The 13,891-nt window shown below is 39.3% G+C and overlaps 1 protein-coding gene across 1 annotated transcript in view; it reads left to right on the forward strand.

Annotated features, from left to right (window-relative positions):
• The window catches only part of wdr11 (WD repeat domain 11), an 89,901-nt gene that overhangs the window by 27,221 nt on the left and 48,789 nt on the right, over positions 1 to 13,891 (forward strand). The window contains exon 11 of the mRNA XM_060871908.1: positions 5,384 to 5,468. Coding sequence (XP_060727891.1) covers positions 5,384 to 5,468 — 85 coding nt within the window. The remainder of the gene's footprint in view (positions 1 to 5,383; positions 5,469 to 13,891) is intronic.

Raw genomic sequence — 13,891 nt, forward strand, 5'->3', positions numbered from 1 at the left:
CACACACACACACACACACACACACGCGCGTATTGAAAGCAATAAAAGCTTTGGAGGTTTATATAAAATTTAGAAGTAGGAAGGAATCTGGTGTTAAATATGCCATGATCATGAAGAAACGGGTATCTCTCTCTCCCTCTTTCTCTCTCTCTCTCTCTCTCTCTCTCTCTCTCTCTCTCTCTCTCACTCTCCCCCCTCTCTCACTTCACCCACCCACCCAATTTTTTGGTTGAAGGTTTAAATGCAGGCAGTGTCTGTGTCCCCATACTACAGTGACTCTATTTTACATTCTTTTTTCCACAGAACTACAAATACGGTAATAACAAGATGGATAGATTGATTATTAGATGGACAGACAGACAGGTGGATGGATAGATAGATCAATATTAAGTTGAATTGATGGAAGGATAGACAGACAAATAGACACACAGATGGATGGTAGACGGATAGACAAGCAGATTGAAGGGAAGATAGATGGCTACATAGATAAGATGCATAGATGGATGGATAGAATAAGATGCATAGATGGATGGATAAATGGGTGCTTGTATAGCTGGAGGTATACATGGATGATTGGATGGATGGATGGACAGGTGGGTGGATGGAAGGGAGGACCGGTTGATGCATAGATGAATAAGCTAGATGGATGGATAGGTGGGTGCTAGGATAGTTGGAGGTATACAAGGATAGATGGTTGTATGGAAAGATAGACAGACAGACAGGGGGATGGGTGGATGGATAGATAAATATTAAGATGGCTTTATGGAATGATAGGCACACAGGTGGATGGGTAGATGGATAGACAAGCAGATGGAAGGGAAGATAGACGGATACACAGATAAATAGTAAGATGTGTAGATGGGTGTTTGTATAGCTGGAGGTATACATGGATGAATGGATGGATGGATGGATAGATCGAGAGATGGGTGGATGGGATGGAGCACAGGTTGATGCATAGATGAATAAGTTAGATGGATGAATGCATAGATGGATGGATAGATGGGTGCTAGGATAGCTGGAGGTATACAAGGATAGATGGTTGTATAGAAAGATGGACAAACAGACAGGTGCATTGAAGGGAGGATAGGTGGATGGATAGATAAATATTAAGTTGGATTGATGGAAGGATAGACAGACAAATAGACACAGGTGGATGGGTAGATGGATACAGAGATAAACAGTAAAATGTATAGTTGGATGAATAGATAGGTGCTCGGATAGTTGGAGGTAAACATGGATGGATGGATGGATAATTGGATAGACAGACATTTGAATTAACATATAGTTACATCATCTTCTGTAAGTAGTCTACTGGTCTAAATAACTACTTAAACACAGTGGCTTATTACAGTCAGCAGTGTAAGGTGATCTAAACATCACTTTGTGAAGCAGGTCGTTCCAGCTCCACTTTCCTGTAGCCCATGTTTGTATCTGTGGAAAAACAAATTCCTGATGTCTCTGCGGCTGCTTCTTTTATCTTTACTCTGTTTTTGATGTGCTTTTTTTCTTTCTTTCTGTGCTTTGCTGTCATTGTGTTTTCTTATAGTTTTGATCCTAAGATCTGTCTGTACCTGAAAAAGGGCCTCTATTACCTGCCATTTTTTTTATTTATTTCCTTTGCTGTAGAATCTGGTTTATTCCAGCAGTGTTTGGTATAAAGCTGTAATGGAGCTGATTGGCAATTTAAGAAAAAACAAACAAACAAGCTTGCCATCTAGTCGATGCTCAATACACAATTCTCAATCTGTGTGGTCTTAACTTGACCTCAACCTCAACTTTACCTCACAGGGAAATTCAGAAATGTGCTAATTAAGAGGAAAAAAAAACCCACTTGTGGCAGATTCTCTACAGAAACAATAAGAAGCTGATTATATGAAACTAATATGCTGCACCATGCTGCAGCTCACCTACTAAGCCTGGTAATGAACTGTTGAGATGAATGAGAGGTTTTGGTGCTGAGAAATCATCACATTCTCTCTGCCTTCTGCTATCAACAAGAACAAGGACAAAAGAAAAGGAATTAAATAACTGATCTATAAACAAACCCAGGCTAGGAATCAATAGTATGTCATATACTTGTTTAAATGATCATCGGGTAATGATGGAAACCTGGAATTTTAGACCAGACTAATATATATATATATATTATCATTATTATTATTATTATAAGGAATACATATATAGTATGGCGTACATCGACTGTCTAGAACTGTTTCCTATTCATCGCCATGAATGTGCCATACAGGAATTTCTTTTATAAGCGGGTGAACGGATAAAGCACTCCAATCTTTTTCGACCCGTTAATCAGTCCGTCAAATAAGCTCAGGAAATTCCCTTCAAAATGAGCATGCTCAGTGCAGTTTTTTTCTACTGGAAGAAGTAAAAGACTGATTATATTTACAAAAAAAAAAATGTTTTACTTCAAAAGCTAACAGACTTTCAAGGACACCGACGGCAAGCGCATGCAGAGATGCAAAGGCACGAAATAGAGAACAGACAGGAGGTTAATGACATACATGGAAGGAGAAATCACACTCTGTAAAGGCCAGGACACGCTAAAAGCATTTCTGGATCTCTCTATCCTGCGTCCATCTTCTTCTCTACCGTGTCTGTATTTCTGTATTGTATAAAACTCTCTTAGATGGAAGAGGAAGAAACTTTGAGAGGAGCCAGACTCAAAAGGGGAACCTCATCCTCATTTTTGGTGACACTGGTGGGTGTGAATATAAATGTACTGTCCGACAATTGTGTATTGATGAGGAGGTTGTTGTCCACAAAGGCCACATGGAGTTGGCATCTTCTCTTAGTTAGTCGAATATTTCATGAAGCAGAGTCCAACTGGAGCTGGTAAATCTTTAGACGCCTCAGGATGCTCACAGGATTGGCCTCATCTCAACGAAGGTCCGAAATCTTCATGACATGGAACACAACTGGAGCTGGTACCAGCTCTGGATGCCTCAGGACTGGTAGAAAAAAGAGAAGCAGTGGAGAGGAATTAACGTAGCTGCTGTTCATAATATTAGCAAGCACTAGATTATAAAATAAGATGATAAAATGATTCAGAAGTTGCATTACAATGTTTGAAAGCAAATTTTGCAGCAGAATCTCACTAGTACACTGTTTGCCATTTTTAATTGGAGAAGATCAGAAAAATGTGGTAGCTGTTGTTTGATATTGAAGAGCTGTCTGGTGGTTGGGACCAAACTGAGGATAGCATGGAAGGGTAAATAACATCATCTGTGCTGCAACTTCCTGAACAAAGACATGGCGGATTAAATTATGTGTCTGGTTTATACTACTCTAGAATATCGAGTCCTGTATTTTAAGAGTTATACCAAATTCGACAGATGCCGCTGAGATTGAAGAACTGACAGAGCCAGAAATTGCAGACCTCGCTGATATAGTTCTGGTTTTTAGGCCACAGGTTTGGAAACGGAGATACAGATACATATCCGAATGTACGGAGCAGCTGACAGAAACTGATACGGACACAGATACAGATAGCGTCCCTGCTACATCTTGTCCTTGGCAGACTTGTGAAAGTCACACCATTAGCAGCACGCCGTCTCTCACATAGTTCAGCGACTTACACTGGAAAGTGAGACGAATCACACGATTCTCGATCAATTCATCCCGGGCTGTATGCAATCGATCGGACACTTTGACTTAAATAAAAGTGGAAGTCGAAGGAAGACAGACGTCAGGAAAGGGTTGAATTTGCTACGCTTCGGCTCATTAAAGTTACCCGGTCCATATCTAATCATTCTCAAACTTCCTTTAAGTCGATTTTTTTTTTTCCTTAACTTTTTTTAGTGTGCGTTCTCCATCAGACTGCACACAGCGCTCACAAACATTAAACATATTTTGGACATTTCTTTATATTTATTTTTTTTTTCTCCTTCAGTCTCCTCCAGTCATCTTTTACGGCCATGTGACAGCTATTTCACAGTCGGAGCGCCGCTGTCAAGCCAATATGATCTCCGTGATCGATCTGTAGTCTGTAATCTGATCTCAAGCCTCTCTATTATAGACACAACACACACATACACACGCGCACACACACACACACACACACGTTTTTGTCATATAGAGGCTATACATCACAGCAGAACACTGTACGATCTTAAACTCCAGACCTTCACAGAGTCGTGAGCCAATCATTAAATGATTTATGGTCTACGTATACGGAGAGAGAGCCTGCTCCACATTCTGTATGCGCTTTAAATGCAAAGAGATTTGACATGTTAAAATAAAATTTTATGTACAGATTGTGTAGTGTGTTGCAGAGATGACGGACGTTTCTAGGCCAAGCCGGAAGTTAGTCACCGGTTCCTTCGACAAAAAGCCAAGAGGAATTTTGAACTGGTGCAGAAACTAAACAAGACGAAGATCTTCCCAAGATAAATTTTATACCTTTTGACGTAGCCAGAAGTAAACAGCTACAGTCACATGACCTCAACCACTACAATTCTGACAAGATCTAGTTTTACTTTGTGGAATGAAGATATTTTATTTGGCTTCTGCAGTTTTCCTAAAAGCTTAAAAAATTTCTAGCACTACAAAAAAAAAAAAAAAATCACTACAATTGTAAAATGCTATAAATTGATAAATAGATTGTATAGTAGAAACACAACGAGGTTGTAATCCAAGGCTGTTTTCCTGTTCGGAAAATCATGTTTCCTGTTTAGCCGATCGTTAGCAAGCTTCACGTAAAAGCTCAGAAAAATCACGAGTGCTGTATTAGCGATGTGAATTATATCCTAAAAATTGTAGGAAATTTTAGGAAGTGTGAAAATAAAAATCTCTTGAGGATATTTATCACCGAAAATTATTTCAGATATTCAACCAAAAACCCATTCAAAAGAAAAAGAACATCTTTGACTTTGACACGATGGAACAGGAAGTTTTTTATTTTTATTTAAATGTTTTGTTTTTTAATTATAATAAAAGATTTTAGATTTTGATGCTTAATTGTATCAGTATCAGCTTTTCTTTGCAGCTTTTGGATAACACATGGTTTTAAATTTTTATTTTCCTAAAATTAATAGAAACAAATTTAATCTCTGTATTTTTTTTATTTATATATGTATTTATTTCCACTGTTAAGTTAGAGATTAACAGTCAGTGTATTAACTTTTATTACAATGCATTTTCTTTTTTTTTTTTTTTTTTAATGTAGATATTTTATTTAATACATTTAGGGCAGCTTTATTTATTTTATTTATTTATTTTTTGCCCGTGTATGAAATAACTGAAAATCACTTTTGGCATGTTGATGGTTGATATTTAACAGCCACTCAGAGTAGCTCAAAAGGTCAGGACTCTGGTTGACATTTAGATGATGACTATTGATTGAACCTGTGTGTGATTGTGTATTCTTCAGGTTCGAGTAACGGCTCGGTGCTGGTGTATAACCTGACGAGTGGCCTCCTGCACAAAGAGCTCAGCGTGCACTCGTGCGATGTCAGGTGAGGCCTGCCTTTTTTTTTTTTTTCTTTTTTTTTTTTTTTTTTTTTTTTTTTGTGATGTTACATTTACAGGTCTACATTATCATCAATAAATTAAGGTATCAAAAAAGTGTGTTTTTTCTGTGCATGTCTTTCTTAGGTCATGTAAATGACCATTTCTAGCCTCAGTTAGCGTTTAATTAGCCTACGGCAAAAAATATCTGACCTTTCATGTGCCGGTTTTTGAGTTTTCACTCTCAGATGTTTGAAAAATGAAACAATCCACCTTTTATCACAGTGGTGGAAGAAGAATGACAGTAATAACTATCACATCCAACACTGGTTTACAGAATATCAAAAAATAATCTATTTATCAGACATTAGTGGTCTCAGAAGGTCAACAGCCATGACCAAACGGACCAATGAAGGGAGCTAAATCCACATGTGAGACATCCAAAGCACTGCTAGTTTACTCTTTTTCCAGAGCAAAAAATGAAATCTCTGCCTGATTTGTTGTTCATATGTTCGGCATTGAACAACTTTTTTGTGTCAAACTCCACAGCGGTGCTTAATGGCTTATGTGAAAGAAGACTTTCAGTGCTTCAAGAAAGTAATTTTTCATCAATATTTCTCTTTATTTTCCATCAATTGTTTCAATCTTCAAAGTAAACAGTGATATCAAACCCATTTCAGCTCTCTGAGATTCCCCATGTGGTTGTTCATAAGCATCTAATATTTGAAGGCGTTGACAAATCTGTAAACACAGAGGTCTGTCTCTGAAATCCAACAGTGTCCTGACTTATGATGATTTTGTCAGTGTACCAGTGTAGTACTTAAAATACACAGTGATCAAAATAATATGCATAAACATGAGGTAACATGGGGGGCACGGTGGCTTAGAGGTTAGCACGTTCGCCTCACACCTCCAGGGTTAGGGGTTTGATTCCCACCTCCGCCTTGTGTGTGTGGAGTTTGAATTTTCTCCCCGTGCCTCGGGGGTTTCCTCCGGGTACTCCGGTTTCCTCCCCCGGTCCAAAGACATGCATGGTAGGTTGATTGGCATCTCTGGAAAATTGTCCGTAGTGCGTGATTGCGTGAGTGAATGAGAGTGTGTGTGTGCCCTGTGATGGGTTGGCACTCCGTCCAGGGTGTATCCTGCCTTAATGCCCAATGACGCCTGAGATAGGCACAGGCTCCCCGTGACCCGAGGTAGTTCGGATAAGCGGTAGAAAATGAATGAATGAATGAGGTAACATTCCTTAATCATGTACTTCATACAATTTTACAAAGGGTGCCAATATTTCTGGAGATAATGAACCGTCGGTACGTCGCCATGTAGATAGCCATCAAAATTTATCTTTAGGAATGACGCTGACGTTTGTTGGCTTTGTTTGTTTGTTTGTTTGTTTTTTGGTCCTCTCTTGTATATGTTTGATGTTTGGAGATGATGCTTTGCGATATAATGCAGGTCTATCAAGGTAAACTCAATCTCTGTTGTTCCAGCTTCTTAATCCCCTCAGCACCACACACACACACACACACACACACACACACACACACACACAGACAGAGCGCTCTCAATGCTTCTCTGCTGAATAATGTCCTCATAAACCTGTCACAGGCATTAATAAGAAGGAAATTTTCAGTGATTCAAATCATCTCAAGTGTTTGTTTCATTTATATAAAAAAAATGAAAGTAATTCCATGTGCATCTAGTAACAAGCAAATCAAGACTAAATTATCGTGCATAAACTCGCCTGCCAAATGAATAAACTTCATATAAATTGTAAAATGTGGATGGCGGCACATGTCAGCTTAGTTAGTTCGTGTGTTCAGGGTTGGGGGTTCGATTTCAACCTCCGAACTGTGCTTCGGGTGTTTCTCTGGTTACTCTGTTTTCCTCGGCCCACATTCATGCCTTGTAGGCTAATTGATATCTGTAGATTATTTGCAGTGTGAGTGAATGAGTGTGAGTGTCCTGTGATGGATTGTCACCCTGTCCAGGGTGTCCCCCGAGTCTCCTGGGACAGTCTGCAGATTGCCTATGACTCTGTGTAGGATAAGTGATACAGAAGATGGATGGATGAATAGACATATACTGCTAGACAATTTAATTACTGTTGTCTTTGTTTATATAATCAGCTTTAAACATTAATGTACATTAGTTCTTTCATTTTGATGCCTCGTTTTCCCTAATTTGATCATTTCCAATTCCTCAAGATCTTCCCTTTCATGCATCTACCAGCAGAGTAACACCTAAAAAATTTCCCAGACTTTTTAAAAGGTTTTGAAAATATTTTCCTGACAATTTCCAGACATTGTATACTCCACCACCACTCTGAGGACGATGCTGTCGGCCCTCTTCCTCACACACCAGCTCACAGACTCCCACGACTGCCTCAGCTTTCTTGTCTCAGTCTCAGATGGCTGAGGCATTGTTGGGGTTTCAACCCACTTTTTCTTTCTTTTTTTTTCTTTCTTCTATTTATGTTCTTTAATCGCTTATTTTATCACACCACTCGCTAGCTCCAATGATAATATATCTATATAAACTCCTAACTACAACTGAAATCCTTACCAATACACCAGATTCTTCTGTTTCCTCTCAACCTACGAGAGCACAAATAAAGCTTAAAAAAATAACTAACTCAAACTTTAAGAACAATCATTAGCATGCTTCAGCTTAATCCTCGAGTTAGTGCTGGTGTGTGGTGCAGCAGCACATCACCAAGCCTCTGTCTCATTAATTACCATTCTCTTAATGAGCAAGGCTACGATTTTACCCTCATAATGACGCGGGAGATTGAATCAATTAAGTCGTTAAGACATCGACTAGAAATAAACACCATCTATTTTCTCTCGGTTTCATTAGTAACATTACACACAAGCGCTTCTTCTGATCCGTACCTTTAACTGACAGACCGAGGCTTAATATGCTTAAGGGTATGATAATGCAATTAAGGCTTAGCTAAGAAAAAAGAATATTAGTAAGTGAAGTAAGGAAAAGTGTATTCTCTTTTGATTCAGGTGACATCATAGGCTTTAAATTAAACACATTAAACAAACATGTTTTCAAGCACATCGTTTACCGGCTGCTTCTCGCACATTTTCTCTTTTTTCACTCCTCTCTCCCTCCCTCCATTCCTTTATTCCTATGTACCTTACTTCTCTGTCACTCGTTCTTCAGTAACTTTGAAAATCAAAAAAGAGAGACAGCAAGAATGACACTCACTCCTTCCTTCTCTTTTATCATGGCCATGGGGGGCAACCTAGCTTCCGTCCCGTACACACAAGAGCTAGATTTTGTGTGTTGGACTTCATTAAGATGTCGGAAAAAAGATTTACAAAATAAATGAATGCAAAAAATGCGAAAACCTCTATTGTGCTGGATCATGTGCTATTCTTTCATCTTCATTTGAGAGACGGAAGCTATATTTTTGAATTAAACCAAATTTTAATGTCATTATTTTGACGTGAGATTATTTTGAGAATATTTTTTGTATATTTATCTTTTATTACATATGACTTCGTTTTCAGTCTTAGGTCTGTATTGTCTATTCACTTACTTGTGTTTTAAGCCTCTAGTTTAGATTTAAAAAATAGAGATATTTAGATAATTTAGATGAAAAATGAACCTCAAGAAATTTCAGGCAACACCTGAACACTGACATCTCCTTGTGTAAACACTGAAGGCATTTTATACTCAAGTCTCCAAAATTCTGAATAGGAGTGCCCTTACAAGTCACAAAATTGTGTGTGCCTTAAGGCTGTCTTGATTTGAGTGGAAAGCTTACTGCAGTTGTTTATTGTCCTGCCCATTAGCCATCGTTTCTTAGAATAACATTTTATGAATGGGAATGCTAGTTTGAAATGTATGCCACCCATCGATAAACACTGTTACTATGGCAACCGGTAGTCTTCTAGTGACTTCATAGCACAGGGATTGGCTTCTTAAATGCAGCATCAGACTCAGTGTTTTACTGTGTTTGTGTGTTATGATAGGTCATCGTTTCCTTTTCAGATCTTTACTTTGTTTACATATTAAATCAATGAACATAATTCAGTTGATTGAATTAAAGGTGTAATGACTGCTATCAGACCCAGGCATGTAATTATAGTGTAATTGTTGTGTTTGTTTTGTAAGGCTGATGCGGATGCAGAGCCGTATTGTTTGTGTGACAGTGTTGGTGAATTGAATATAACAACTATTTGTGTTTTTTTTACTTGGCCTCATTGTGCAGACGTTAATTGTTCCATTGGCGCTTTGAGAAAAGCAAATGCTCTGACCTGTTAGTTCCTCAGGAGCTCTTACTTGTTTAACTCTACTCAACTACAAACTGCTGTAGAAAGGACATTATTTACATTATTTAGTGTGAAAGCCTCATACAAATGAGGATGAGGTTCACTTCTGAGTCTGGTTCCTCTCAAGGATTCTTCCTTACAGTATATCATCTCAGTACAAGTGCAAGTACATCTTGTCCATCACCTGGCATATTTATTGAAACTAACATTATGCTAATACTATAATAGTCAATACTTGTATTTAACTTCAGATTAATTTCAGATTAGTTGCGCTATAAATAACCATCCCAAAATTACTGTTTGCATAGATGGCTTTTTTATTTAGACACAAGTCAACACTTTATAAAAAGGCTTTATATCTATATTGCCATTTTGCATGTCCTTGTATAAAGAACTCTGGCATCTCTATTAGATTTTTTTACAGTCTATGCTGTAAAGTGTGCTTAACTCTACTCATACCGCAGCTTCCTCAAACCATCATGATATTTGGTTTTCTGTGTAAAACCACAAGGGGGGCACGGTGGCTTAGTGGTTAGCACGTTTGCCTCACACCTCCAGTGTGTGGAGTTTGCATGTTCTCCCCGTGCCTCGGGGGTTTCCTCCGGGTACTCCGGTTTCCTCCCCCGGTCCAAAGACATGCATGGTAGGTTGATTGGCATCTCTGGAAAATTGTCCATAGTGTGTGATTGCGTGAGTGAATGAGAGTGTGTGTGTGCATTGTGATGGGTTGGCACTCCGTCCAGGGTGTATCCTGCCTTGATGCCCGATGACGCCTGAGATAGGCACAGGCTCCCCGTGACCCGAGGTAGTTCAGATAAGCGGTAGAAAATGAATGAATGTAAAACCACAGTCTCCTGGCATTTTAAAGTTTGCAATGTGCAAATGAAAAGGTGGTTCATTCTTTCTTATTTCTTTCTCATTACAAGATGAATGCCCTCATTATTTTAACTGGATGTTTAAGGATGTAAATTCTAGAAAGGTGTTGCTCTTTTATTAAGCTCAGTAAGTTGTTCAGAAGGAATAGTGGCTGTGATAGTAAGCAAAGCAATGTATTTCCGTAACATACTATTGCCAAAAGGTGCAGGGAAAAAAAACCCCACAGAATCTCATTATCTGCCATAAATAATGTACAGACAATCAAATGGACAGAGCTGCAGGATGTCTAAGCCATTCTTAAATGTGTTCATCTCTCTCTACAGGAAAATACTATAAGTTAAGAGTTCTCATTGGTTAAAATGTCATAAATTTACATTTGCGGCATTTGGCAGAAGCCCTTATCCAGAGTGCTTTTAAGTCTCTATCGATGAGTACATTAACACTGGTTCACTAGGTTACAGACTTAGGATACCCTCAACCTAAAACTGCTTAGGTAATTTTTTTAAACAAACACAAGCAAGGGAAAATGTGGTAGTTGAAGTGTTTCAGGAAGAGGTAGGTCTTCACCCGTTGTTTGAGGATGGTAGCTCGGAGGGTGCGAGGTGCAGTACGAGGAGTGATAAGGGCTTTGAGGTAAGAAGGAGCTGATCCATTTTTGGCTTGGTAGGCTGATTTTCAATCTGATGCGTGCAGCTACTGGAAGCCAGTAGAGGGAGCGCAGCAGTGGGGTGGTATGGGAGTACTTAGGCGGGTTGATAACAAGTCATGCAGCTGCATTTTGGATCATTTGCAAAGGACGAACCTGCCAGCAGTGAGTTGCAGTAGTCCAGTTTTGAAATGACAAGAGACTGAACAAGTACCTGAGCAGCCTGTGTGGATAAAAAAGACAATCCTTAGCAACATGAGATGAAAAGGATTGTCCGTAGTTACCCCAAGGTTGCAAGCTGTGACCGAAGGGGAGTTCAGATTGTGCAGGGATATTGCATGATCATGAAATGGGGATGAATCACCTGGGATGATCAGCAGTTCAATTTTGCTGGGATTGCGTTGGTTGCTGGGATTGAGCTGTCATGCAGAGATCCAAGCAGTAGCTGTGGTATCTAAGGGCGGGAAGGAGAATAAGAGTTGAGTGTCATCAGCATAGCAGTGGAAAGAGAACCCATGTGAAGAAATAACTTTACCAAGGTAGTGAATATACAGAGAGAAAAGGAGAGGACCAAGTACTGAGCCCTGTGAGACACCAGTGGAGAGTCTGCATGGAGCAGGTCCCCTCAATCCCCTCCATGCTACCTGTTATGAGTAAACTTCCAGGTAGAAAGCAAACCATTCCCATGCTGATCTGCCAATTCCAAGACTTGTGGTTGACCATATCAAACGCAGCTGAAAGGTCGAGGTAGATGAAGACAGATGAGAGCTTGGCCAATCTAGCAGCATCTAGTTTCCCTGAGGCTAAGAGCTGAAGAACCCTTTAAAGTAAAATTGATTGTATCTTTTCGTTTGTACCACATTAGGAATTCACCAGAATCTCAGCCGAAAGGTTTTATGAAGATTTTATGCATAGTAATATCTTTAGGGTTTCTTACAAACAGGGAAGAACTGATGCCCCATAAAAGGTCTTTAAAGCTTCCAAGTGCATTGTTAGTGCTGGTTCCCGTATGTGATCAACTTTAAATAAAGAGATCATGCTGTGTGCTTGGGAACAATGTGTCTGAGTTGACAGTCTTTCCTGTTTTACTTCTCTAATGTGCATTACAAAGTTATTTCAGTTTTTATGTCCTTGTCAAAGAAAAGAAATCAAGTTTACATTTACATTATTTAGCAGAAACCACTATCCAGATCGACATACATTAATTTTCTACATTTGAGGGTTAAGGGTTAATGATTATCAGCAGACATTTAGCTTTAATTTGAGGCTATTTTGAGGGTATTTACCTCAAAGTTAATTAAACAGTGTAACATGTGTAAGTGGTATATGTGGTCCCCACCTCAATCAAGGAAAAAATTCATTGGGAAAACTAACAATTCTGAATTGTCATTTTTTTAATACTTTCAAGAACTCACAAAAGGTTTTCCATGCTCAGCGGTTGGAAGAATAGTCACTTATTAGCTCTGGTAATGTTCTACACTCCATTTGCTCTGAGAAAAGGCTCTTTCTGCCAGGATATCGTCAAGCTGCTTCAGTTTCTCTGCTCTCTCATCCTCTGAATAAGACTTTATTATCCATGATTTGTTTCAAAATGTCTCACGATATTAAATTCCTTAATTACAAAAGCAGTCTCTTGACAATTAGGTGCATAGATTTGTTTTGGCTCTGGATATACTTGTTGCTATGGCAAACATGGATACTTGCTTCCAGATCCTGTTTCATTCCTCCCAGGGATGGATGTTAGAAGCCCTGATCAATTCTTATATGCTCAAAATATTGGGACATCTAAATGGGTCACATTTATATGTGTTTAGTGAACATACACTTAGAGATTTTTGCAGAGGTCCTCCCTACAGTGCCTTGCAAAAGTATTCCTACCCACTGAACTTTTCCACATTTTGACATGTTACAACCACAAAGAAAAATGTATTTTATTGGGATTTTATGAAATAGACCGAAAGAAAGTGGTGTCCAAATTTTTTTTACAAATAAATATCTGAAAAGTTTGGTGTGCATTTGTATCCAGCCCCATTTACTCTGATACCCCTAACTAAAATCCAGTAAAACTTACTGCCATCAGAAGTCACTCACTCACTCTCACTCATTTTCTACCGCTTATCCGAACTACCTCGGGTCACGGGGAGCCTGTGCCTATCTCAGGCGTCATTGGGCATCAAGGCAGGATACACCCTGGACGGAGTGCCAACCCATCACAGGGCACACACACACTCATTCACTCACACAATCACACACTATGGACAATTTTCCAGAGATGCCAATCAACCTACCATGCATGTCTTTGGACCTGGGGAGGAAACCGGAGTACCCGGAGGAAACCCCCGAGGCACGGGGAGAACATGCAAACTCCACACACACAAGGTGGAGGCGGGAATCGAACCCCCAACCCTGGAGGTGTGAGGCGAACGTGCTAACCACTAAGCCACCGTGCCCCAGCTTTAGAAGTCACCTAATTAGTAAATAGAGTGCACCTGTGTGTAATTTAATCTCAGTATAAATACAGCTGTTCTGTGAAGCCCTCAGAAGTGTGTTAGAGAACATTAGTGAACAAACAGCATCTTGAAGACCATAGAACACACCAGACAGGTCAGGGATAAAGTTG

The sequence above is a fragment of the Tachysurus vachellii genome, chromosome 6 (assembly GCF_030014155.1).
Source record: "Tachysurus vachellii isolate PV-2020 chromosome 6, HZAU_Pvac_v1, whole genome shotgun sequence".
Lineage (NCBI taxonomy): Eukaryota > Metazoa > Chordata > Actinopteri > Siluriformes > Bagridae > Tachysurus > Tachysurus vachellii.